At 39.8% G+C, this 26,429-nt stretch overlaps 1 protein-coding gene across 1 annotated transcript in view; it reads right to left on the bottom strand.

Annotated features, from left to right (window-relative positions):
• MYO3B (myosin IIIB) overlaps positions 1-26,429 on the bottom strand; it is a gene marked incomplete at both ends in the record, with an annotated part of 400,700 nt that overhangs the window by 145,916 nt on the left and 228,355 nt on the right. The window contains 4 exons of the mRNA XM_083368004.1: positions 3,262-3,366; positions 5,861-5,977; positions 10,295-10,391; positions 23,772-23,927. Of these exons, the coding sequence (XP_083224130.1) occupies positions 3,262-3,366; positions 5,861-5,977; positions 10,295-10,391; positions 23,772-23,927 (475 nt within the window). The remainder of the gene's footprint in view (positions 1-3,261; positions 3,367-5,860; positions 5,978-10,294; positions 10,392-23,771; positions 23,928-26,429) is intronic.

Raw genomic sequence — 26,429 nt, 5'->3', positions numbered from 1 at the left:
CCCCTCCTCCTTGCCCCTTTCTCCTTCCTCCTTCAACACCCAATTAGTTTAGCCCTGTCACTATCCTGACTTCTCATCTCGAGGCACATTCCATTTTTGTCAATGTCCTTCTAAAACAGAGCGCTGAGAACTGGACATATTTCTCCAGATAAGGTCTGGCTAGTACAGAGATTACATTCCATGACCCAGAAATTATTCTCCTTCGGTTGATGCAGCCTCAGACTGCATTAGCTTTTCAGTCTTCATCGTGCCACTGACTCATCTTCAGCTTGTGATTACTAAGGTCATCTAGATTGTTTTCACATATATCACTACCACAGGATAACTCTCTCTTCTACAATAAGTGTCTTCGATATTTTTTTTTTTAAAAAAATGCAAGACCTGAATTCTATAGTGCCATCTGTAAAATTCTCGGAAGCCCTCTTTCAGACTCATCCATTCAGATTATAAAAGCACTGAACCATCTATGGCTTAGGACGGATACTGTTCCTCCCCAGACTTACTAGCTCCATACTGATGCAAAGACATGAATGAGAATAGGTGCTGTGATGGAATATAGAAAGCTGGATTTGCAGGAGGGAGGGGGGTGCATACCAGAAGAATAAGCGGCAGCTCAGTCCAGATACTTTGTGTGAGAGAAAAAGGGTGAAGACAGCCCCTCCCTAATAGTTCCTCAAGTACGTATTTGACATAGATACTGTGTTTCCCCGAAAGTAAGACAATGAATTATATATTATTTTTGCCTCCAAAAGAGGCACTGGGTCTTAATTTGGGGGGGGGGTGTCTTATATTTTTCATGACACCTCCCTCGCCTCGTGGCGGCGGCACCAACAAAGATTTTGCGAGAAGTTGGAAGGTCTGACTGAACTTTTTTTAGTCCCACAAACTCCGCTTCCCTGTAGCAGAAGAGAAACACGCCAGAGTTGGAAAGCAGGTTAGCAAAGAAATGCTTTTGGGAAGAGGGAGGAGCTGCGCCGGGAGGAGAAGTGGCAAGAAATGGGGCTGCCATTTCCAGAAGGGAAATGCGGGGCAATGCAGGCAGCAAGCAAGTGCTGTTCTCTGCTCTGCATCCCTGCACACAGCTGCTGCGTTCTCTGGTCTCCATGAGACAGGCAACAAAGAGCTGGCGGAGGCAGGCGGCTGGGAGAGTTGGCAGAGGACCAAGAGGCGGTGGCTGCACCTGGGCAGGTGATCTGCGGGGTGAAGCTTAAAGAAAGCCCCTCCAACGGCACACAGCAGCAGTAGAGCCATTCACCCTCTCTCCCCCCTGGCTCCGAAACGGCAGAAGGGGACCGGGCCTACCCTACCCATCCCATCCACCATAGCATGGCAGTCCGGCTCGGGAGGGGAGTGAAAGGTCACCGATCAAGGAATGGCCTGGCGGGGGGCTGAAGTACCGGTAAGCGGGTATGGGGTGTGTGGGGCAGATCCACCCCCTCCCCCACCTGCCTCACCTCATTGTGGCGGCAGCAAGGTGGGATGGAGTGGGCTTATTTTTGGATAGGGCTTATATTAGCCCCTCAAAAAAAATCAGGGTAGGTCTTAGTTTAGAGGAGGGGCTTATTTTCAGGGAAACACAGGTAGTAGAATGCTTCAGTTTGGCAAGATTCAATCTATAGGAACTCTGCTCAGAAGAGTCATTATGTGTCTTTCTCGGTTTTGGGGCCTGACAGGTGTGGTTGTTGCCGAAACAGTGGTCCAACCAAGTAACACCAGACCCAACTCACACTGAGTCAACTTTCAACAAGTATATGAGAAGAAATCTTGGCTTCAAAATTTTTGAAATCAGGCTATATCACATCTGCACTTTTTATGATGCTTGGATGTACACTGCTAGTATGTGCAAATCCTTTGCATACAGAGACAGCTGGGAGATAATTACAAAACAGTCACACAGGTCTTAAAAAGAGATGCAGCTTCTTTATTGATTCTTTTCAGAGATGTAATACAGGAAAATGAGATTAAACCGATAGTCTGGAAAAGCTCTTAATCAAATGGAATCTCAGATACCATTTGAAAAGATCCTGTTATTTACTTATCATACATATATTATCCACATAGCAAAAATTATAATATCTTGAATATACCCAAACCTGCATATATTGTCATACAAAATGTATTCATCAAAGAAATGAATAAAGGATATAAGAAAAATATTTGGAAAAACCTTAGAGCAATAGCATACACTTATCAATTATCTTCTAATCACCAGGTGCAACTTCCACGGTGGCCATATCACACATTACATAAACCTAAGCTTGTGAAAGAGTGTGTTTTTGAAAGGGCTCCATATTAAATACTTATAAGATGCACATGTTTAGCACAGATATCTGTAGGATAGCGTTGTGGCAAAGCAAGATGTTCATTCCTTTCAACATCACAGAGCTTGCTTCATGAAGGGAAAACTCTGTTTTTGTTATTTTGACAAAAATATCAGATCTTTCAGATGCCTCTGTTTCTCAGTTAATACAGGCAGACCTCAGCTAATGACTATAATTGGGACCTGGAACTCTGTCACTCAGCAACATGGTCATGAAAGAGAAAAAAAATCATATGATTTATGTGCTAACTTACAACAGCAGTTCTAGAAGTTCCAGTTGTGGGTGTTAAGGAAATCATGCACAGTTATTAAGCATGCTGTCACATGACCACAACTTGAGACCTCATCCTGGCTTCCGCCTTGACTTTGCTTGTCAGAAGCCTACAGAAAAGGTTGCAAATGGCGATCATGTGACTGTGGGTTGCTGTGACTGTTGTAAATGTGCACTGGTTGCAAGGTACCCAAACTTCATCATGACCACAGACTCTCTGAGACAAGCACAAATCAAGGATTGGTCATAAGGGTCCTTATTCACCACTGTCATAACTTTGAACAGTTGCTGAACAAATGATCGCTAAGTTTGCCTGTATTTTTATATTTGTGGACCGTTTTGGTACCGATTTCATTGGAACAGGCCCAATTAATCACTGAAATGTAAATTAATCATGGCTATAATTGCCTTTGATTCCAGTGGCCCAATTCTAGATAATGCTAAAAACAATCCATTGTATTTTTAAATATACTTTACTAAGAATCTTACATAGAAATTTCTATTACCAGCTGTGTTTAAAACACAATTATGACCTTCATGATTCAAAACCTGGTTAAATTCTGTACAGTGTATTTGACAAAGTTTAATCAATCACAAGTGAAAAAATGCAGCATTTTCCTATGTCGTGCATATAATTGTAAGTATTAAAAAAAACCAAATGTTTTCTTACCTGGTCTTTATTAAAAGTAATCATGCCTTGGTAAGCAGCATCTGCAGTTGCAAATATGTGGGGTGGGTTGGAGGAACGCTTCACACCATGATAAAGCTTGGAAAACTAAATACGAAACCACACTTGTCAAAACACTGCATATGAACCAGGCAACTGGAAAATACATATCAAAATGCAAAGAAGCAGAACCCCCAACTCCTGCATATGATTTCTCTCTGCCCACAGTAAGCTGTCTTAGATCAAATTATTTGCTAATGCAGATAGATATCTACTCCAAACAGCAATGCCTTTCAAAAAAAAAAAGTTTCTATTTCATCCTTTCACCTGGAGATACCAAAGACTGAACCCACACCCTTCTTGTGCCCTTATATTTCTCACCAACATCCCTTCTATATAGGTAGTCCTCCAGGTAGGAACCTAATGGAGCCTGCCAATTAGGATCGTAAGTAAAAAAAAATATCCTCAAATGAATCAGACTCAACTTTACAATTTTTTAAAATCAAATTCATTAATTGAATCAAATAGGTTGTTAAATGAACAAAGGTCTGACGTACTATTTCCTCCTATTTGTTAATTGATCACTGCCATTTAACTGAACTCAGAGGGTTTTTTGCCCCACCTGCCACCCATCAGCTGTTTCCAGTGCAGCCTTGGCTCGAACTAGTAAACTGCCTCCAAGCAGGGCTTGCAGCCATTGCAAATGCTCTTTTTTAAAAATCTGTTGTTGCCAGTAAGCTCAAGAGTCTTCAGCTGCCCAGAGGGGGGTGGGGAGGTACTTTACAGAACTCTCAGCTTGCAACACTAACGGAGATGGGAGGGACCTTTGAGATCATCTAGTCTAACCCACTGCTCTCACAAGAGAATATTTCTGATTAATGCCTATCCAGTCTCTTCTTAAAAGCTTCCAGTGATGGGGCACTTACAACTTCTGGAGGCAGTTTAAATTTAAAACCTACAAACTACAGTAATATATACTAATCTCCAAAATAAAAGCAAGGAAACACAATGTTATAGAATGCTTTGTGTAGATAATTCGCAAGTACTATACAGCAGGGCTTTTCAACCAGTGGTAGGGGTACCACCTGTGGTACCTTGGCAACTGGCAGGTGGTACGCGACCATCCTAGAAAAGTGGTAGTGGGGGAGGGGAATGAGCTGAACTGGTGGCAGCACTGCACAAGCCTGAGCGAGAGACGGCTGGAGCTGCAGGGCTGTCAGGGCTCAGTGGAAGCGCCAGGATCAGCGCCAGGCTCCAGCTGGAGCTTGGCGCTGATCCTGGCACGTCTGCTGAGCCCAGAAAAAACGCTGATCAGCTAGAATGTTGCAGCTTCCCCAGGGTCTTGTGATTTACATTCAGAATACCCCCACCCCACCCCCGCTGCCAATCCTCAACAGAAATGTTCACAACAATGAAAACCTCGGACAGGAGGAAGAGCGCCGCCGGGCGGGCAGGCAGGTGTCCTGCTCGGCTGTAGCTTGGGGGGCACTTTTTTCAGTGCCATTGTAACGTCGAACAGTCACTAAGTGAACTGTTGTAAGTCGAGGACTACCTGTACTTCATCACTTCTTTCCTTTTTTTTTTGGTCATCCAGTTTTTGACACCTTGCTAGGTGACTGGTGGTACTCAGATGCTGCCATATCCTAAAAGTGGTACAATGGGTGAAAAAGTTGAAAAGCCCTGCTATAAAGTAACCTTTTTTTTTACTTACTCACAGAAGCAGTTCTAGCACTCCAGTCCCTCATTCCCGGCTGGCTCTTGTTTGGCCATGTGACCAAGGACCAAAAAAAAAAAAAAACCCTTCCAGCTACAATTGTAACCAGAACAGTAACAAGTCACAGTTTTAAAAAACGGCTGCCACTTCACGTGGCTAAGAGGACTCTTTTTGGTCGCGGTTTTGAATTTCTAACCTAAGTACCTTTCCTTTAATAAATTCATTTCTCTGAAAATTCGCCAAATAAACTTTCGTACCTGGGGGATTACCTTAATGTTTTTCAAAAAATAATGAAGGGCTGAGAGAGCGAGCAAATAGTATCTTCTCAGCCAGTGTGGCAGGGTAGGTGCACTCTGGATTCCTTCGATCAAACAAGTGTCATCTGTTAGGACCCTGGAAGTGCACTTTTTTGTCCCTTGCCCTCTGGAATGAGCTTAACCTCAAGATTCAAATGGTCCCCCGTTCTACTGGTGTCCCAAAGACTCTGAGGATGTGGCTCTTTACCCAGGCCTTTGGTGGAGGCTGATCTCTACTGCTTTTCATCTTCCCCTTATTCCTATCCTGGTTTATTTTCTCTCTGGAGCCATTTTTGCTCCTTTGGTGTTGTTTTGTTTCACATTGTTTTAAATGTTTTCAACACTTTGTACTCAGTAAGCCTTCGTGGTACAGTATGTTCAGATATTTTTCCAATGCCCTTTCTTCTTCAACTGTATTATATATGGCAGGGGAAGTATTGGTACGATTTGTTACCCCTTGGTATTCTTTATTCAAAAATACATTATTAAGAAGCACCCTCCATCAATGGCTATTGTTAATAAAGGAAAACGACAGGATCACCTGATACTGCAATGAATAGTTTGAAAAGCAGGATTCTGGCTTCTCTCTTACCTGTGGGGAATATATACTGAGATTTTGGAAGGGGTTTAATGCTATTAAAATATCTCCAACGTAAGTATAGATTTGTAAATCTCCATATCGCTTCTTCAGCTGATAAATAATTGTATCCTGAAAAGATGAGTTTCACAGTTAAGTAGTGTTCCTTGGAAATTCACTGTAAATGTAATAAGCAATAATCTTCAGTATTATTTGTCACTTTTCTCAAATATTAACTTTACTAAATCAAACCATTGCTTGCACAATTCAAATATACATTTATAGCTATGCCAAATACGTAAAAAGTAACATGTATGTCTTGTAAATTTTGGTTATATAGGTCAGAGAAATTAATTCTAGATGTCATCATTCAAATGTATGTTTGGAATACAAAGACAAAATTAATTCTAGTTTTAATTCCACACATGAAGCTAACTTGCTTAGTTCAAAAACAGATTATCTATAATTATTTTTATTATGTATTTATTTATTACAACTGTAACATTTTACTACAGTTCAATTTTAATGAAGACAAAGCAATTTTACATGGCAGTCACTGCTGAAATCTATTTTCACTTACTGTGGTGTATTTTGACAAATTCTAAGCATTACTTTTCTCAACTAAAATTATAAAAAGAAAAACAATGAACTGAGTTACCAAACATATTGTTTTTCTATCACGATTTAATTTAATTTAATTTAATTTAAAAATTTGATTTCTATACCGCCCTTCTCCCGAAGGACTCAGGGCGGTGAACAGGGCAATACATAATAAAAATCAGATACAAAAATTAAAAAACTATTAAAAAACCATTAAACATCATGCCCATAAAATCAATACATATTAAGTTAAAAACTAATTTTAAAAACCCAACCCCATCCCGTCAGACCAGGCCAGCTTGTTCAAAAAAAATGTTTTAAGATCGCGCCGGAAGGAGCGAAGGTCGGGGGCCGTCCGGAGCTCAACCGGTAAGCTGTTCCAAAGGTCTGGCGCGCCCACAGAGAACGCTCTCCCCCTGGGGGTCACCAATCGGCATTCTTTGATCGGCGGCACCCTGAGGAGGCCCTCTCTGTGGGAGCGCACTGGACGGAGGGAAGTTGACGCCGGTCGCAGGTGTTGCCGTAGGTAATCCGGACCCATGCCATGAAGGGCTTTGTACGTCATAACTAACACCTTGAACCTCACCCGGAGAGCAACCGGTAGCCAATGCAGCTCGCGGAGCAGAGGTGTAACATGGGAGTATCGGGAAACTCCCAAGACGACTCGCGCGGCTGCATTCTGCACCAGCTGGAGTCTCCGGGTGGACCCCAAGGGCAGCCCCATGTAGAGAGCATTACAGTAGTCTAGACGAGAGGTCACGAGCGCATGAGTGACTGTGCGCAAGGCATCCCGGCATGCCTATTTGTTCATTTTTATTAGATGCATCTCTTTAACAAATGCATGAAATGTGAAAAAAATCCCCTTCTTACTTTTTATAAATTGTTGCATTGCCTTGATCTAGCAATTCTTAATGTCAGTAACAGGAAACAGTTCTTTCACACCCCACCCCACCCCACCTCGAGCAAATGACATTTTCCTCTTATATAGAGAAGCCTTAAGCATTGCTCTCTTTCCTTTGGAAAACTGGCTCCTTGCCTACTGTAATTAGATATTTATTTTTTATTTTATTTTATTTATTTTAATTCCATTTATATCCCGCCCTTCTCCAAAGACTCAGGGCGGCTTACAAGCTTAGCAGTAGCCTTCATTCTATGTATATGCCTGCTTGTTAGGGCTTTCACACACACACCCCCAAGCGGCATTATTACAAAGTCAGCTTAATTGCCCCCAACAATCTGGGTCCTCAGATATGAGAAGACCCTCATAGGATTAATTATGAAAGTGGCTGGTATCAGCAAGCAATAGGTTAGGCACGCAATAGGTTGGGCACACAAGTTGGTATCTAAGAGCCAAGTTACTTATGATGGCTGGCAACAGGAATGTGATTTAAACAGCTGTATAAGCAAGGGGTATAGAAGTCTGTCCTTTCTACCCATAATTGCTGCACTGTTTTTTTTTTGCCCGGTGGTGGCCCAAAGATATATATAGCCCCACCACTGGGGGAAAAAATGACAGACATAGAAGTGATCAATTATGTGTAGAAGGCACTCCATTTCTGCTTATTCATGCTGCATTTTCCTTCTTCTACTCTTCCTCACAGTTTGTTCCCAAACAAGACTTCATAATCCCTGAATTTCCAGCAACTGTTGTCCATGTTAGCTGCGAATTCTAGAAGTTGTAATCTCAGTAGTATCAAGAGGATGCCATGTTAGGGATGACTGCTCTCTAAATGAAAGAAAACCATGACCACCTATGATATGGCTCACTACCAGTATCTATTTCATAGTTGCATCAGAATGCTGCACGCAGCAGCTTTTGGGGGGCACAGATTATGCCTGTGCACACTCCAAAGATCATATAATGGTTATGGGAAATATTTATATAAAGCTCCCATATATACAGAATCATGCCCCCCGCCCCCCAAAGCACAGGTTATATGGTTGCTTCAAAACTGTGCAGTATGACCATAAATGGAAGTTGCAACAAATGAAGCTCTTGGAGTTGAACCTGTCTTGCTCTTTCTTGCTGTTGTAAAGAGCAGGCTTCAAAGGCTGCCATTTACTATTTCTCATCCTCTCATGCCACAAGGGTTCAGGAATACTAGTACACTTTTGTCTCAGGCACGAACCTTGGTGTGTAAGCAGTTCTCATTCCAACTTCTCCCTCTGGAGGAGGAGGAGGAGGAGAAGTTTGTTTCAGGGGGAGACTGTAGACAGTTCTCTGGGGGAAGCCCCAAAGTGCTTTTTTTTTTCAGAAGGCAACTGGACTTTCTTGTGTTTCTTTTGAAGAAGTTTCGCTTCTCATCCAAGAAGCTTCTTCAGCTCTGACTAGATAGTGGGGAGTGGAAGGATTTATACTGCTTGCAGACAGACGGTCATTTGCATTTCTTTAGAGCAGGGTTAGGCAACCTTGGCTCTTTTATGACTCATGGACTTCAACTCCCAGAATTCCTGAGCCAGCTATAACTCAGCATGGAAACCTCTCCCTGTCCCCTCAGCATGGCTGGCTTAGGAATTCTGGGAGTTGAAGTCCACGAGTCATAAAAGAGCCAAAGTTGCCTAACCCTGCTTTAGAGAATAATTGAAACCATTTTGGAGGTTTACCTGTGTCCTCAGGGTAAGCTGAGGAGTGCAAATGTGTGTGGAGCCTTCTTTCTGCCCTGTGACCCTTCACTGTTGAAAACAGGCACAGGCTATTGGGGATGAGTCTCTGCTGTCTGGGGGAAGGGAGATGAGCAAGAAGCAGCATGCCAAGGTAGAGAGAAGGAGAAGACGGTAATCATCCTCCTTCCACCTCAGACTGAAGTTTTGAACTTCCTGAAATGAAAAGGAAGTCCCAGTAAAGCCGAATCAGAGGGGACATCTGATTTGAGTTTCTGAGACTTACATAGCAGAGCCAGCTCTAGACATTTTGCCCCACTAGGCAAAGTCATACTTTGGTGCCCTCTATGATTTAGCTCATCTTTCAATTTTTTTCTAGGAATCTCAAAAAGGCACCCTTTTTGTTTTTTTCTTTTCAGTTTTTGAGTGTTACACTCCAGATTTTCAGCCTGGGCATGCTTTGTTTCCCTGTGCACCCTTTTTACCCAATAAGTCATTTTAATTACATCAGCACTCACTGTTTTCATATAGCAATAATTCCTTGAAATTATATTTAACCCTCCAGCAGGCAGGCATACAAGCTCATGGAGTTCTTATTTTTGCTTTTTTATTTGTTTTTCAGAAGTCTTTAATTTTAGTGCCCTTAAAATTTAATGTCCCTAGGCTAGTGTCTACTTGACTCTAATCTAGAGCAGGCCCTGTTGGCTAGAAATGGTTAATTGTATAGTTAGAACTCCATTCAATTATTCTTCATAGAGGCTGCATTTTAATCTCCCTGCCTAATTTAAGGGTATTTTCTGTCAGCTGGAATCAAAAATTCAGGGGATCTGTATTACTGAACTCTAACTGGTTTCCCTTACTGGTAGTTAATCATTGCCAACTGGGATATGTTGGGTTCCTACCTGGACTGAACTTTGTGGATTAGTCAATGAAGTACATTTGTTCCTCTCTTAGGATAAGGTTCCTCTCTTGTGATAATGTTCAATCATTGTTTTTTTTTTAGTTTAATGTACTGTGGCTTGTTTTTAAGTAAGCTTCCCAGACCCACTACTATATTTGGAATATATGAATATATGACTGGAGATTAGAATAATATGATACAAGGTGTTTTTTAAAATTTTGTCGGAACTTTGAATGATCAACTTGATGACAGGATGCTATTAATCACAAGAGTGACTTGAAGGCAATTACAATTAGTAAGATCACTATTTGTACTGAGAAAGAATCCATCATCTCATCATATCTTACCTCGTCCAAAATTTCAAGGTTTACCAGATCATCATCTGGAGAATATTTGTCAGAAGCTTCAACGTGATATGGTCTGCGATTATGCATTTGTTCATGCCTGTAAAAAGGTTGGAGTACCTGTGTGAAAAATATTCTTCCTAAAAAGACATATGAAAAAAAAACCCTACAATACTTCAAGTTGCAGCTTGTATTTTCCATAGGTCTGGGAAATATTTAATGGGGTCATGTCCTCTGGAATATTTTCAGAACTTCACAATGCCATAGTCTTACACACACACACACACACACATAAAGAGATTGAGAGAGAGAGAGAGAGAGAGAGAGAGAGAGAGAGAGAGAGAGAGAGAGAGAGAGAGTACAAGTTGTACACATGGAAGTCACTACAATTTGCACAACCTTTTAAAGACATGTATTCCATTGAACCTTTTTTTAGCAATCTACCAGGTTATTCATGAATTTTAAATCAAAATAAAATGAATAATATATGGATATATTGTGTCCATCGTGATTATAGCAAATAAAATGTGCGCTTCGAAGCTCTTGCCAATGATCTTCACATAAACAGAACCAAATGATAAAAAAATGTATACTTGATAGTTCATTGCAGATGCAAGGTCTTGTTTTTTAATGTTATACACTTAAAAGGTTCTTCTCGAGTAATACTAGCACATCTAAAAGATGCCTATGCTTTATCACTGATGTATTAGATTATACACACACACACACACACACAGGGAACTTATTCTAAATAGAAAATGCTCCAATCTTTGATTCACACCAATGATTACCAGTGGTATAACCCAGAATATCATCAACCCAGGCTACAACCAGAACTCACGATATTCACCATCATACGTAGCACTTTTTTAGTTAACAAATTCAAAGCTATTCATCTTGAATATAAAATATTTACAAATCTCCATCACTTTCACTTTACCTCAGTGTGAGTTAATTTGATATTCACCTGAAGCCATTATTTGCTATATTCTTTTGTCCTCATTTTCCCCACAACAACTAAATTGTTAGCTTACAGGTGAAACTCGAAAAATTAGAAAATCGTGCAAAAGTTCATTTATTTCAGTAATGCAACTTAAAAGGGGAAACTAATATATGAGATAGACTTATTACATGCAAAGCAAGGTAGTTCAAGCCGTGATTTGTCATAATTGTGATGATTATGGCGTACAGCTCATGAAAACCCCAAATCCACAATGTCAGAAAATTAGAATATTGTGAAAAGGTGCAATATTCTAGGCTGAAAGTGTCCCACTCTAATCAGCTAATTAAGCCATAACACCTGCAAAGGGTTCCTGAGCCTTTAAATGGTCTCTCAGTCTGGTTCAGTAGGAATCACAATCATGGGGAAGACTGCTGACCTGACAGTTGTGCAGAAAACCATCATTGACACCCTCCATAAGGAGGAAAAGCCTCAAAAGGTAATTGCAAAAGAAGTTGGATGTTCCCAAAGTGGTGTATCAAAGCACATTATAGAAAGTTATGTGGAAGGGAAAAGTGTGAAAGAAAAAGGTGCACAAGCAGCAGGGATGAACGCAGCCTGGAGAGGATTGTCAGGAAAAGGCCATTCAAAAGTGTTGGGGACTTTCACAAGGAGTGGACTGAGGCTGGAGTCAGTGCATCAAGAGCCACCACACACAGACGGATCCTGGACATGGGCTTCAAATGTCGTATTCCTCTTGTCAAGTCGCTCCTGAACAACAAACGTCAGAAACGTCTTACCTGGGCTAAAGAAAAACAGAACTGGTCTGTTGCTCAGTGGTCCAAAGTCCAACTTTTGCATCTCATTTGGAAACCAAGGACCCAGAGTCTGGAGGAAGAATGGAGAGGCACACACTGCATGATGCTTGAAATCCAGTGTGAAGTTTCCACAGTTTGTGTGGATCTGGGGAGCCATGTCATCTGCTGGTGTTGGTCCACTGTGCTTCATTAAGTCCAGGGTCAATGCAGCCATCTACCAGGAGATTTTGGAGCACTTCATGCTTCCTTCCGCAGATGAGCTTTATGGGGATGCTGACTTCATTTTCCAGCAGGACTTGGCATCTGCCCACACTTCCAAAAGCACCAAAACATGGTTCAATGACTGTGGGATTACTGTGCTTGATTGGCCAGCAAACTCGCCTGACCTGAACCCCATAGACAATCTATGGGGCATTGCCAAGAGAAAGATGAGAGACATGAGACCGAACAATGCAGAAGAGCTGAAGTCCGCTATTGAAGCATCCTGGTCTTCCATAACACCTCAGCTGTGCCACAGGCTGATAGCTTCCATGCCATGCCTCATTGAGGCAGTAATTGCTGCAAAAGGGGCCCAAACCAAGTACTGAGTACATATGTATGCTTATACTTTTCAGAGGTCCGATATTGTTCTATGTACACTCCTTGTTTTATTGATTGCATGTAATATTCTAATTTTCTGAGATTGTGGATTTGGGGTTTTCATGAGCTGTATGCCATAATCATCACAATTGTGACAAATCACGGCTTGAACTATCTTGCTTTGCATGTAATGAGTCTATCTCATATATTAGTTTCCCCTTTTAAGGTGCATTACTGAAATAAATGAACTTTTGCACGATATTCTAATTTTTTGAGTTTCACCTGTACATTAAAAATATAAATGTCTTTAACTTGCTACATCGAAATTTGTAAAAGTGTCATGATGTATGACAGTTGAAACGGATACTTTCTTTGCTATGATAGATTAAACTACAATTATGTTTAAACCGGTTACTCTCTACATACAGATGACACCATGTATAACCCATAACTACTGGCCAGCTTGATTACATGGACAAAACACTGTATTTGAAAATAGAGATTGACATCTTTTGTTCTTCCAGTGTCCGAAGTAGTGAAAATATTTATAATAGCAGTATATTAACATACTAGGTGGCGCAGCATATCCATCATAAATGTTCAAATGCTTTCTAGTCTTGCAACCAATATTATCAAAGAGGATCCACTCAGATACAACAACAGAACAGCACAATGTTGGCCTAGATCAGACATGTCAAACACAAGGCCCGGGGGCCGGATCTGGCCCGCAAAGTGGTTTCATGTGGCCCGCGAAGCCATCCTGGAAACAGTGAGGGAACGGCCCCCACTGCCTTGGCCCTGGCCCAGAGACCCTCCTCCTGCCAGAGACCCTCAGATCTGTCCCACTCCTGCCCAGGCCCCCATAGGCACCCTTGATGCGAACGATGTAGAGCTGGCCATGCCCACCCAGTAGGCCATATGCACTCTAGCCACGCCCACCCAGTAGGCCACGCCCACCCTGGCCATACCCACCCGCCCCCCTGAGGGCAACCGCAATGCTGATGCGGCCCTCAATGAAATGTGAGTTTGACACCCCTGGCCTAGATCCTTCACCTAGAACCTCAACAACCATCTACGAATTTCCCATGCATAGGTCTTCCTTTTTCAAAGTAAATAGTAATCTTATGACACTGGAACCAATAAAACAAAAAGCAAATACAGTAAAACTGTGCTAGCAATTTTCAGGGTAGTGAGAACTGTGCCATGTGACAATACATAAACCTTGTTCCAAACATCTTGTTTCCTATATTAATACTGAGGGCTGAACTTGGCTAGTGAAAGATATTTTATAATCTGAATGTATGATTTCAGTATGTTTGAGGGCTTCTATGATATTCTTAGTAAAAGCAAGAGAATCATAGAAAGTATTTAAGAACCTTTCTTTAGTTACCCAGATGTTATGAAAACACTAATAAGAAAGGAATTATTTTTATTTATTTATTTTTATTTTAATTCCATTTATATCCCGCCCTTCTCCGAAGACTCAGGGCGGCTTACAAGCTTAGCAGTAGCCTTCATTCTATGTATATGCCTGCTTATTAGGGCTTTCACACACACACCAAGCAGCATTATTACAAAGTCAGCTTAATTGCCCCCAACAATCTGGGTCCTCAGATAAAAGTCATATGAAATTCATTTAAATAATACAATGGATGGTTTGTTGAAAAGAAGTTATGAAATATCAATTCCTGCAAACAAGCAGTGTGTGATTTATGTGTTTGTTAAGATTTTTTAAAAAATTTGATAAAGACCCAGACACAAAGGCTTAGATTTGTTTTTTATCCCAATATGGGTTGTTTTCTTATGCACAATGCAAGTTCTTTTTCTTGCTTCTAATCTTAATGCTAATTCTATGCTTATCTATTTCCTACTACTTGTCTTACTACCTATCTTAATCTAGGGCGTTCTTATTACTGAAAGAACTCTGTAACATTTTCCTATTTTGACTATTGCCTAGCTCTTTGAGTCTTTCTTATTTCCTCATTTTCTGGTTGCAGTCAAGCTCAATCCTTGTGTATTTGGAAATCCCAATCTGAAAACAGGTGAATTTATCTTTATACATTCTTCCAGTAGCCATTATTCTAAAGACTGACTATTCTGAAGATTATCAGAGCTGGCAAGCCAGTGTAATATGGCTTGATTCTATGCCACAAATCTAATTGGATAAGATGCTATGCTTGGAGTTGTGAAGATCTGGGTAGGAAACACAGGTTCAATACCAGCAAGTATGATATGGGTTCCAAACACATCTGTCACCAGACTACATATATACATATTTAAAAGGAAACAATCGAACACCAGGATAAAATACAAACAAAACTGTTTAATGCGCTAATACACTTAGCTTAACACATATCTCCCTTGCTTCTCAGCTAACAAAGCGAGAAAGAGCCAGTGGCCTAAAGGTTAGAACAATTGCCTAAGGTGCAATCGGCCCAGGTTCGAATCTCAGAAGGGTATGGCTGACTGATGAGAACAAATAAGTTTGAAATGCATATCAGTCTCCCTTAATTCTTTGTTAGCAATCCAAAAAAAATATGCAAATATCAGCTGTCACTGCTGTGACTACTGCCTGTTGATGGCCTTGGGTTAGGCTGAAACAGGAAATAAGATTTGTCCCATGTTTGGGGCCTAGCAAGGTAGGTAATCTAAATACTTAAAAAACATTTAACGTGTGTGTGTGTGTGTGTGTGTGTGTGTGTGTGTGTGTAAAGGTAAAGGTTCCCCCGCACATGCGTGCTAGTCATTTCCAACTCTAGGGGCCGGTGCTCATCTCTGTTTCAAAGCCGAACAGCCAGCACTTGTCCGAGGACGTCTCCGTGGTCATGTGGCCGGCATGACTAAATGCCAAAGGTGCACGGAATGCTGTTACCTTCCCACCATAGTGGTCCCTATTTTTCTACTTGCATTTTTATGTGCTTTCAAACTGCTAGGTTGGCAGAAGCTGGGACGAGTAACAGGTGCTCACTCTGTTACGCGGCACTCGGGATTTGACCTGCCAAACTGCCAACCTTCTTATCAACAAGCTCAGCGTCCTAACCCACTGCGTCCCATATATATATATATATATATATATATATATATATATATATATATATATATATATATATATATATATATGTTTCAAATGTTAACTATTTAGATTACCTTGCTAGGCCCCAAACATGGGGCAAATCTTTATTTCCTGTTTTCAGCCTATCTTGAAGGCTATCGAACAGGCAGTAGTCACACCGGACAATTCATATATTTGTGTAAATTACTAACAAAGAATTAAAGGGAAACTGGGATGCATTTCTGACTCCTTAGTCGTCATCAGCCAGCTATACCCTTCTGAGGTTCGATCCTGGGCTGATTGCATCTGATAACACTGCCTCAGATGCAATCAGCCCAGGATCGAATCTCAGAAGGGTATAGCTGGCTGATGACGACTAAGGAGTCAGAAATGCATCCCAGTTTCCCTTTAATTCTTTGTTAGTAATTTACACACACACACACACACACACACACACACACACACACACACACACACATATATATATATATATATATATATATATATATATATATATATATATATATATATATGTTAAATGCTTGTTAACTATTTAGATTACCTTGCTAGGCCCCAAACGTGGGACAAATCTTTATTTCCTGTTTCAGGCTAACCGAAGGCCATCGACAGGCAGTAGTCACAACAGTGACAGCTCATATTTGTGTAAATTTTTTAGATTAAATATGCATACATACATATACATACAGTCTTAAACTGAAGATCTTTTGCTCCTGATTGAGGAGCAGATGACAGCAAGTGACAGTGACTTAATAGTTAAAACCACTTCACGTTTGCTGAAGTAACACCACTATTGTGAGAGCTACACTGATAAATTGGTTTTTAAGTGCAATTCAAGCTGCTGGTTGTCCTCTTGTAATCCCTGCATATCTCAGGGACTAATTATTTGTAGGATCATGTTTTCCCAATGCTTTCTTTTTTTGTACAATGCAATCTAGTAGGGGTTTGAGTCCTTTGAGTCCCAGCTTTGAAGAACTGTTGTCACCAGAAGCATGAGGGTGTGGTTTTTCAGTTACCACTCATCCTCTTCAGAAGAACACTCCACTCAAGATCAGACCAGACCTATCCTGATGGCCCTGCTGTTCTGGAGAGACTTTGGAGATTGATAGTATCACTGACAGATGGATCTCATCCTTGTATTTGGCTATTGGTCTTATTGTGGTAGTTCTCCCTCAGCGTGAAAACACCGGGGAAGGTTTTATGTTATTGGTTTTTATTTTACCCTATATACCATATATATATATATATATATATATATATATATATATATATATATATATATATATATATATATATATATATATGAATAAAGGGGTATATAAATTTCAAAAATAAGCTACAGATGGGTGTTTATGAATCAAACTGTACTATTGTCCTACATTTTTACACTAGTACTCCATTTTTCTGCATTGATAGGAACCATTGATAGGAGGTAGAGGCTAGGCTAGCTTAGATGCAAGAGAGGCTACTTCAGCAACTGAACTGGTCCTACCTTCCCATACAAACCTACTTTACTTTCTACCATACATCTTGTTTCTAAAACTTTTGAATAGAGTGATCTGTGCTCCTTACAATATCATACTTGTAAAGCTGATTTGCACAAATAGGTGAACTGTACATTTGCCAAAATACTTTTGTTAACCCACAAAACTGAAAAGGATCCATTTGCTGTTTTGACTTAATTACATAGAACAGGACTATAAGCTCATTTGACCTTGGGAAGGTATAAAAATCACAGGCAAGAAGGGCGGAAAATTATCACTTTAGGATCCATCCTTAGTAAATTTCTTTTCTGACTACATTTGGAATATCCAAGAAACATTTTGATGAAGAATTAACATTTTCAGTAAATCACAGGAATAAAAATATGTAGGCTTTGCTTTCTTTCACCTCCTCAGCCGTGGTTATTTTCACCCTATTTCATCAATATCACTCACTTAGGAATTTTGGTATATTCAAAACTGTTTGTGTACACTTGCATGCATATTTTATTACACAAACCAAGAATTTTCCATTGGATTTCAGTTTTGTATCTCAGACTTGCCTCAGACGTGTTAGAAGGTAGAGAAAACACCAAAACATTTGAAGAAGAAATAGAAAAAATTACCAACATTAATAGCAATAGCACTTAGACGTATATAGCACTTTGCAGCCCTCTCTAAGCGGTTTATAGACTCAGCATATTGGCCCCAACAATGTGGGTTCTCATTTTACTGACCTCAGAAGGATGGAAAGCTGAGTCAACCTTGAGCCAGTCAAGATATTAACACAATATCCTTCATATCCCATCACTCCACCCTTGGTGGAGCAGTGGGCTAATGCCTCCTTAAGTAACACCAGCTGCCTGCAATTAGTGCAGGTTCGAGTCCCACCAGGCTCAAGGTTGACTCAGCCTTCCATCCTTCCGAGGTAGGTAAAATGAGGACCCAAGATTGTTGGGGGCAATTAAGCTGACTTTGTAACAATGCCGCTTGGGGTGTGTGTGAAAGCCCTAATAAGCAGGCATATACATAGAATGAAGGCTACTGCTAAGCTTGTAAGCCGCCCTGAGTCTTCGGAGAAGGGCGGGATATAAATGGAATTAAAATAATAAATAAAATAATAAACTTGCTGGCTGAAAACAGAAACGTTTTTCTTTTCTAGAAGCACTGGAAAAGCGTCTCCAGCAGCAGGAGGCCCATCCAGACTGATTTGGCAGGTGCCCTTGAAATTTTTAACTTCATGCTTGGATGGTTTACAATCATTGTGTTTGGATTGAGGGCACCTCATATTCACAGCTAATTGCTGACTTGGCTTTCAAATGAACTCCTTTTCTGAATAAACAAACAAAATCTCCTACTGCGTTTTCCCCCTTGGGCAGTGGAAAACATCTACTTTGCTTCTAAAGATTTTGAGAAACAAAACCTGTGAGTCAGACATCAGTAAAGCAGAAAGATCTGATATTTATTTATTTTTAAATTGCATTATAAAGCTGCTTTCTGTATTAATCAGTCCTGTAATAAGCCCTTTAAATTTTCAAACATTCTGAAGGATTATATAGATTTCACAAAACAAATGCAATGCTGCCAGTCCTAATAAAATAATAATCATCCTCTTTGTTTTTGAACAAATGAATTTTGTCAGAGAACTCGGGTAGGACTACTGACCAAACCTTATCAAATTATTTTCAAGTAAGAAATTATTTTAATATTGAAAATGTAAAAAATTTAAATCAGAAAGATACCAGGGCTTTACTCAGAATAGCTATACTGAGATGGAATACAGCATTTTTTTTAACTCTCTGTCCCCCTGTGGGTTTCACTAGCCACCTTGTGGCACTATACTTTAACCCCAGAATGAAACACTAGCTTGTTCTAAGCAACTTCATACAACTGAATGCTGCAATAATTTATCAATATTGGACCCCTGTCTGGGAGTGGACATGTAGTCCTGAGACAACTTGAGTGGGTCAGCCAGATGGCAATAAGAAACAAGTAGACAGAGCCTCCAGGCTCTTTCCAAGCCCCTCACCAGCAGTGCCCATAGGAGGTGTCTGTATTTTCTTCTGTGTAGCTAAATGAAGTAACTTGTTTCCACTGTGTGACTAATTAGAGTATGCATAGAAAAAGAGAGTATAAGGATGAAGTATATATGATACCTTGTCCATGTATATATGTATGTGTGACAGTATAATCAAGATAGGGTCATATACTATGTTGCCCTTGCATATGCATGTATCTTTGCAATGGTCTAATTCTGTGGTGGCGAACCTATGGCACACATGCCACTGGTGGCACGCAGAGCCCTCTCTGTGGGCATGCACACCATTGCCCCAGTCCTAGGCCTTCAGCTGGGTTTTATAAAACCTTTGGACTTTAGGCCTCCGCCGCCGTGTGCAAAAAAAAAAGGTTCAATCAATCAATTTCAACTTCTCATGGGGAAAAAAAAGATCTCGCAAAGTTGGAATTGATTGAACTTTTTAGTCCCACTCAGTCTGCCGTTACCACTGCAGCCACACCCACCCAATGGGCCACACCCACCCAATGGGCAATGCCCACCCGGCACACAATGATAAATAAGTGGATTTTGGGTTGCAGTTTGGGCACTTGGTTTCTAAAAGGTTCGCCATCACTGGTCTAATTAGAATGAGGGCATATATAGTCTTGGTGTGTGCAAGTTGTGTATGTGTGTCAGAATCTAATCTGGATGAGTGTATATGTATTGTGGCTATGTGTTTCTACTCCCCCCTTGTCTTCTGTCTACAGGTATTAGTATGGACATGTCCACTGTCCATACTAAAGGATGGGCTGTGCATGCTCCATTCCAGGTCTAAGGGAGCTTACAATGAAATTGTCAGAAACATTCTCCCATAGACTCAATCAATCCCACTGAGGGATTGTTCCCTGGATTTTTTTTTCTCCCAGCCCCCAGCCTAATCTAGCCCTTTTTTAAACTTAATCTTTCTTTTCCCAGCTTCTCCCACCATTAAAATTGCCTCAGCCCAGTTGTACTTTTAGAGAATTACCTACTGACAATAGTCTTCTTCTTGTTGTTGTTTTTTTTAAAAAAATTTTTAATCCCATTTATATCCCGCCCTTCTCCGAAGACTCAGGGCGGCTTACAATCTGAGAAGCACAAATCAATGTGCTTAGCAATAGCCTTCATTCTATGTATATGCCTGCTTATTAGGGCTTTCAGGGGGCCCCAAGCGGCATTTTTACAAAGTCAGCTTATTGCCCCCAACAATCTGGGTCCTCATTTTACCTACCTCGGAAGGATGGAAGGCTGAGTCAACCTTGAGCCTGGTGGGACTTGAACCTGCACTAATTGCAGGAAGCTGGTGTTACTTAAGGAGGCGTTAGTCCACTGCTCCAAGGCTCTTGTTGTTGTTGTTGTTGTTAGTTGTGAAGTCGTGTCCGACCCATCGCAACCTCACGGACAATGTTCCTCCAGGCCTTCCTGTCCTCTTCCATCTTCGACAATAGTCTAAGTTTCCCTTATATCATTTATTTCTAATATTCCATTGAGTTGGAAAAACTAAAAAAAAGATTTGTTCAGATCCATACATATGTAAATCTGTGTTCCAACAAAAACAGCTTTTTCAGCTGTGGTTGAACATGGCCATTACTGTTCCAATACCTGGAAATCTACACTGGGTTTATTCATGTTACAAGGGGGCTTCTGGTATGGCATATATTTTCAGCAAAAAACAGAACCATTTACTACTTGTACTAAATACAGTGGAATGCGCTACTAATGTCACTGATGGTACATATCTGTGTGGTTGATACAGAGCTTTATGGGAGAGATAAATTATGTGTTATAGTGAAATGGGCCACAAATGTAATAAAACTAAAATAAAATCAAAAGTGGAACCATTGGAAGGTATAACAAAGACACTCATTATTTAGGGCACAATTGTTCTTGTACTGGCTTGTCTTCCCAATCAATTGTTCCTTTCAAGTGGCCATATTTTATTAGTTCCTTATTACATTGAAGGTATTATCTTGTCACAGTTTGCCCATCTAGCACCCAACGCACACATTTCCTTTTCTCTCTGAAGATTAACAGAACAGCTTTCAAACAGGCATAGGAATAACTGATCCACATTCCTCTTTTTGTCCCTGGGAGAACATAAAAAGAAATAATGAGAATACTTGAAACGATGGGAAGAATTGGGCTTGTGACCTCTATTACAGCAAAAGTGCTGCATTTTCAATATGATCATCTAGCCCGATCAACCTACTAAGAATCCTGCTTGGAATACTTTCTGAAGCATCATAATTACAATGCTGGCAACAACTTTAATTGCTATATATCTCACATGCCATGACTATATTATCCCCTTTCTACCCTCTTCCTACCTAGAGAGCCAATGTACTGAAGGTGCTGGCCTAGAAACCAAAACACTATGAATTCTTGTCCCACCTTAGGCATGAAAGCTGGCTGAGTGGCCTTGGGCCAATCACACACCCTCAGCCCAGCCTACCTCACAGAGCTGTTGTTGCGGGGAAAATAGGAGAACAAAAGAGTATTAGACATTTTTGCCCACTTATATATAAAAAGGCAAGATAAGAAATATAATAATAATAATAATAATAATAATAATAATAATAATAATAATAATAATAATAATAATAAAATAAATAAATATGATAATTATTAGCAATAACAATGTGATGCTTGAAAATTGTAGCTTCCTTGCTTACAGTTAAAGTTTTCCAGCATGCTATTTCTCCCCCCCTCCTCCTCGATATTGGCCCAGATGTTCTCTGGAAGAAAGTACATTTTTAAAAAGCCACCCTTGATTCTGCATGCCCAACCTTTTGTGTTCCAGCAGATGTTCTTGGCTTATTTTGGAGGTTACCTGCAAATTCTATCAGAATATATAGGAGAAATTCCGGAAAGACTTGCAGCACTTTGCTTTCAAATCCAAATTGAAACTGTTCTAAAATGCTATTTCTGCAACTCCTTGTTAGTGGCAGGCTGATTTTCTAAAATGATGTCTAATAAGAAACAGCCTAAGCTAGACTTAATCCCTCCCCATCCTCACATCCAGAGTAAAAGAGTGATACCCTTCCACTGTAATCTAAAATGATAGAATTTCATTCTACATCATGAATAGGACAACTTATACAAACTGAGTTTATTCCACTTTATATCAGAAGACATTTCTTACAGCTGCCCAATTCTCATACTATGAGAATTGTAACATAACAAAACAAAACAAAACAAAAAAACCCAACCCCATAGAAATAGTAACTGCTAGAAGGAAGAAAATGTGCACACAGCACCCTTACAGCAAAGCAAAACAACAACAGAAACAACAAGAAAAGATGCATTTAGGCTCTTTAGAAAAATCTACAAGCCAATTGCTCCCGATCAGCCTCACCTTATAAATTGCATTTATTACTGTATATTTACATTTCTGCATTAAGGCTTTTGGTTTTGAAAAAGCAAAGTGATAGTGCCTGAACACGCACACACATTTTTATAACTTATGAGTCATGGCATTTAATTTTCTTCATCGGCATTAGTAGGTATTTGTTTACAATAATGCTTTACAGCTTATCTAGCACTAGATAAATTTCATATTGCAAAATCTCTGCTAAGCAGAAACAATGTGTGCTCATTTGCATTTAAATTTACTTCGAAAACAGTGAAATTCTGCCACCCTATGGACGGCACAAAATCAAGCAATGCCTCCTATGCTGGCTTCCAAATTATATTGGAAAAGAAGTCATTCTTAATGGATATAGAATATAAGGCTTTATAGAAATATAGCTGGCGATACTAAGACATAGGTTTTTTAAAAAGTTAATTGCAGCTTTCCAAACAATGAGTAAACAAACCGTACTGTTTTTACATTTCTAATATGTCATCACTAATACTTTTTATTATTCACACAACAAAAATCATAAAGCAGGAACATGTATCCTGTTTACATTTCTTTTACTGATTAATGAACACTTGAGTGCAGGTGTAAAAACAACCATTATGTGAAGTTCCCATTATTGTTGAATGCCTTTAAGAGAGAGACAAATAAGAAAAGTGTAAACGTTCTAGTTGTATGAGCTGTACCAACTATCATGAACAGCTTATTCAATCCTAAGAAAAATCCTATTCTACATATAAGGCATAGGTGTCTGTTTTTAATCACGACGGCATTAAAATGATGAAATATGCTCAGTGACATAATACAAGCTAGACTCTTTTAACTTTGCAACTTGATGGTGTACACAAGAATGTAAGGGCAGGTCACAGCACACATTGCATTCCTTGCCCCCCTCCTATTCCTAGGGATGCCTAAGATAAGGACATACTTAATAACCAAGCTATCCTCAATGGACTTCAGAAGGGGAGGGCTATCCCCAAGTTTACTGAGATGCTTTTCACCAAGTCACTTGTGCCAGGATAAGCCTCGTTTCATTGTGCACATGACAACACAACTTCATTCATATCAATTTTGCATACAGAGAACTCAAGTGGGACAAAAACTCAAATCATTTCATACATTTATTTATAATATATGCATGCATTATGGTAAGAAGTCCTTGATTTCTATAGGAGGAAATCTGAGGAATTAGATAATACCTTGTCTTGGCCACAGAACCTAATTTTTGTTGTTCCTGAATCAGGTTGCTCAACTGCTTTTGGAGTGCCATATCTTTACCATGGGCCTGTCGTATGAAGGGATGTTCTAAAAGATGAGTGACCGATGGACGTTTTTCAAAATCCTTAATTAGACACCTGAAAAATACAATAATCCGATTATTCAGATAAGATACACATAGCTCTGGTGTAAATTTTTACCACCTGCCTAGTTATATACTTAATTCTGAGTCTTAGGGAATTTTTGAATTTGGCTTCAGCTATATATTGGACTGCCTTATATGCGAGAATAAATCTGACGTATTAGTTTATCCTGATAATATCATTAAAGTTAGCATATTTCAACACTAAATGTGAAAGTGCAAATCTGCTAATTAATTGACTTTAATGGACAGCACATTCATTTTCTCTATAATAATAGTTTATCCTGACTTAGCAAATCCTCACATTTATTTTTTTTTTAAAAAAATTTATATAGTCACTTTTCTCATACCAGACTCTGGAACTTCTTCACACTTAATGTAATTTAACTGAATTTATCAGTATTGGTTATAAAAAAAAGTAACTTACCTGGATAGTTGGGCAACAAAAACAATCCATTTCAAAAGTTCAGCAAATGATCAGTATTAAGTGTAAATGTACAGAGTTCTACCTTTACATATCATCTAAATAATATACGGTATTTTATTAATGACAAAAGGCAAAAGATACATCACCAAGCTCAGTCTCTATCGTTGTTAAAGAATATAAACATATAATTCCTGCAATAATCCATCAGTAATGTCTGTCAGTCTGAGGAACTTCCATATTTTTTATTTCCTCAAAAAAAAATATCAATTTCAGGGCTCTTCTGAAAATTTCAAGAACAAACCCGCTGGGAAATGATGTCTTTTACAAATGCTCATGAGATACTGTTCCTCTTGGACCTGGAGCCTCCTGATATAAAAACTAAAACAATAAAACCTACTATCTAAAATCTAGCCGCCTCCACAGAGATTTAAATACCATTCACAGTCTCCAATAAAAATAAATCCATCATTTGGTTTTTATGGTTCTGGTTCCTTTTATTTCTCTACTCATGTTTTTTTTTATTTGTATGTCAGTGTTCCAGTATTTTTTTTTTAAAAAAAATGCTCATCAGTCTCTAGAAATATATAACCTCTCTCCCAGAAAACCTGGTAAAATTAGAATATGTCAAAACAAAAACAAAAAAAGTATAAACTGTTTTTAAATGCTTCATTTATAATGAAATTGTTGATGGTTCCAGGCAGATCTTTAAAAGTAAAATGAATTCATTAGAAAAATGTTGTTATATACATTTACCATGACTCACCTCTGTAAACCGGCTGGAATTCCAAGGCTCACTCTGCTTTGGAAATGCTTCCAGCCTGTGATTCCGTGATGGAAAGGGAAGAATCTCTATATACTGTAGTCACCCTGTTGCCTTTCCTTCGCCATCCAAAGAACTCCCTCTAGTGGGACCCTTGGGATGAGTTTTTTCCTGCCATCCACCATTTGGAATATCATTCCCCCTGAACTGAGATTAGCCCTAATCCTAGTGGCTTTCCAGAAATCTCTTAAAACATGTCTTTTTTTCAGCATGCTAGGGGATCTTTGAGTTTTAGGGAGCCTGCAAGATGGTACTGCTATATGTGAGATCTTGGAGCATTCTCTCGTGATCTTATTTATATTTTATATCAATTGTTTGTCATGGTTATTTAAGATTTGTTTTAATTATTAGCTTTATTGTATGCCACGCAGAGTCACGTCAGAGAGAACGGTGGATATGTAAAATGGAAAAATAAATAGTCCACGTCTCAGTCCACGTGTAGAGCAATCCTTTTGTTTCAACTATATGAGTAATCATTTGTTGGGGGTTGCAGCTTTCTGGCAGTAATCCACCAGCCAGCCCTAGTTGCACACAAGAGATAAATATCAAAATCAGTGGATCCAGAGAAACTTTTATGGCTTAGAGAAGTAGGAAAAGCTTACAGGAAAACTCTAAAAATACTCTCCCCCACCAGACTAAACAGAACTGGATAGAATCACTCCAAAAAATCAGACTCTTAGGAGGAGGATCCAGAAGGAATGCGAATGAAAGGGAGAATCCTGAAAAAAGGAAAGGGCTAGCTAGCTAGCTGGTTGGCACAATCAGTTTGCTCTGATGGGTCTGATTTCTTTATTGCATAAACGAATACACATCTTGGGTGCCCAGATGACAAAGATAACCAACTAGGAGTGTGTTATGTACTGAGCTTTTGGGGGTTTAATCACGTGTGCTGCTGGAGAACTAACGGTTCTCCAGCAACCCAGACAGGATGTCTCCAGTCCTGGCAGCAGTTAATGTGGCGGGAATAATGGGTTCAATCTGATTGGTTGTTCAGAGCATGTGGACTATATATATTATGCAACGTTACCCCAAAGCCTCAGTACAGTCCAGTCTCACTACAATAAAGCTATGATTCTTCTGTACTCACCTGCCTGGTGTCTTCCCTGCTCTTCAGAACCCACAACACAACAGTGGCGATGAAGGTGGGATCCTGCTTCACCTTAAAGAGCTGAACTCGCAAGGGGTTGGCTTTACGTGCTGATGGAAAGAGGTATCTTTCCCCCCCTCTCCCTCAGCTGGCTAGCAGCTAC

This window comes from Vipera ursinii, assembly GCF_947247035.1.
Source record: "Vipera ursinii genome assembly, chromosome: 1".
NCBI lineage: Eukaryota > Metazoa > Chordata > Lepidosauria > Squamata > Viperidae > Vipera > Vipera ursinii.
Note: the sequence above shows the minus strand (reverse complement) of the source record. Positions and strands in the feature narration are given on the sequence as shown.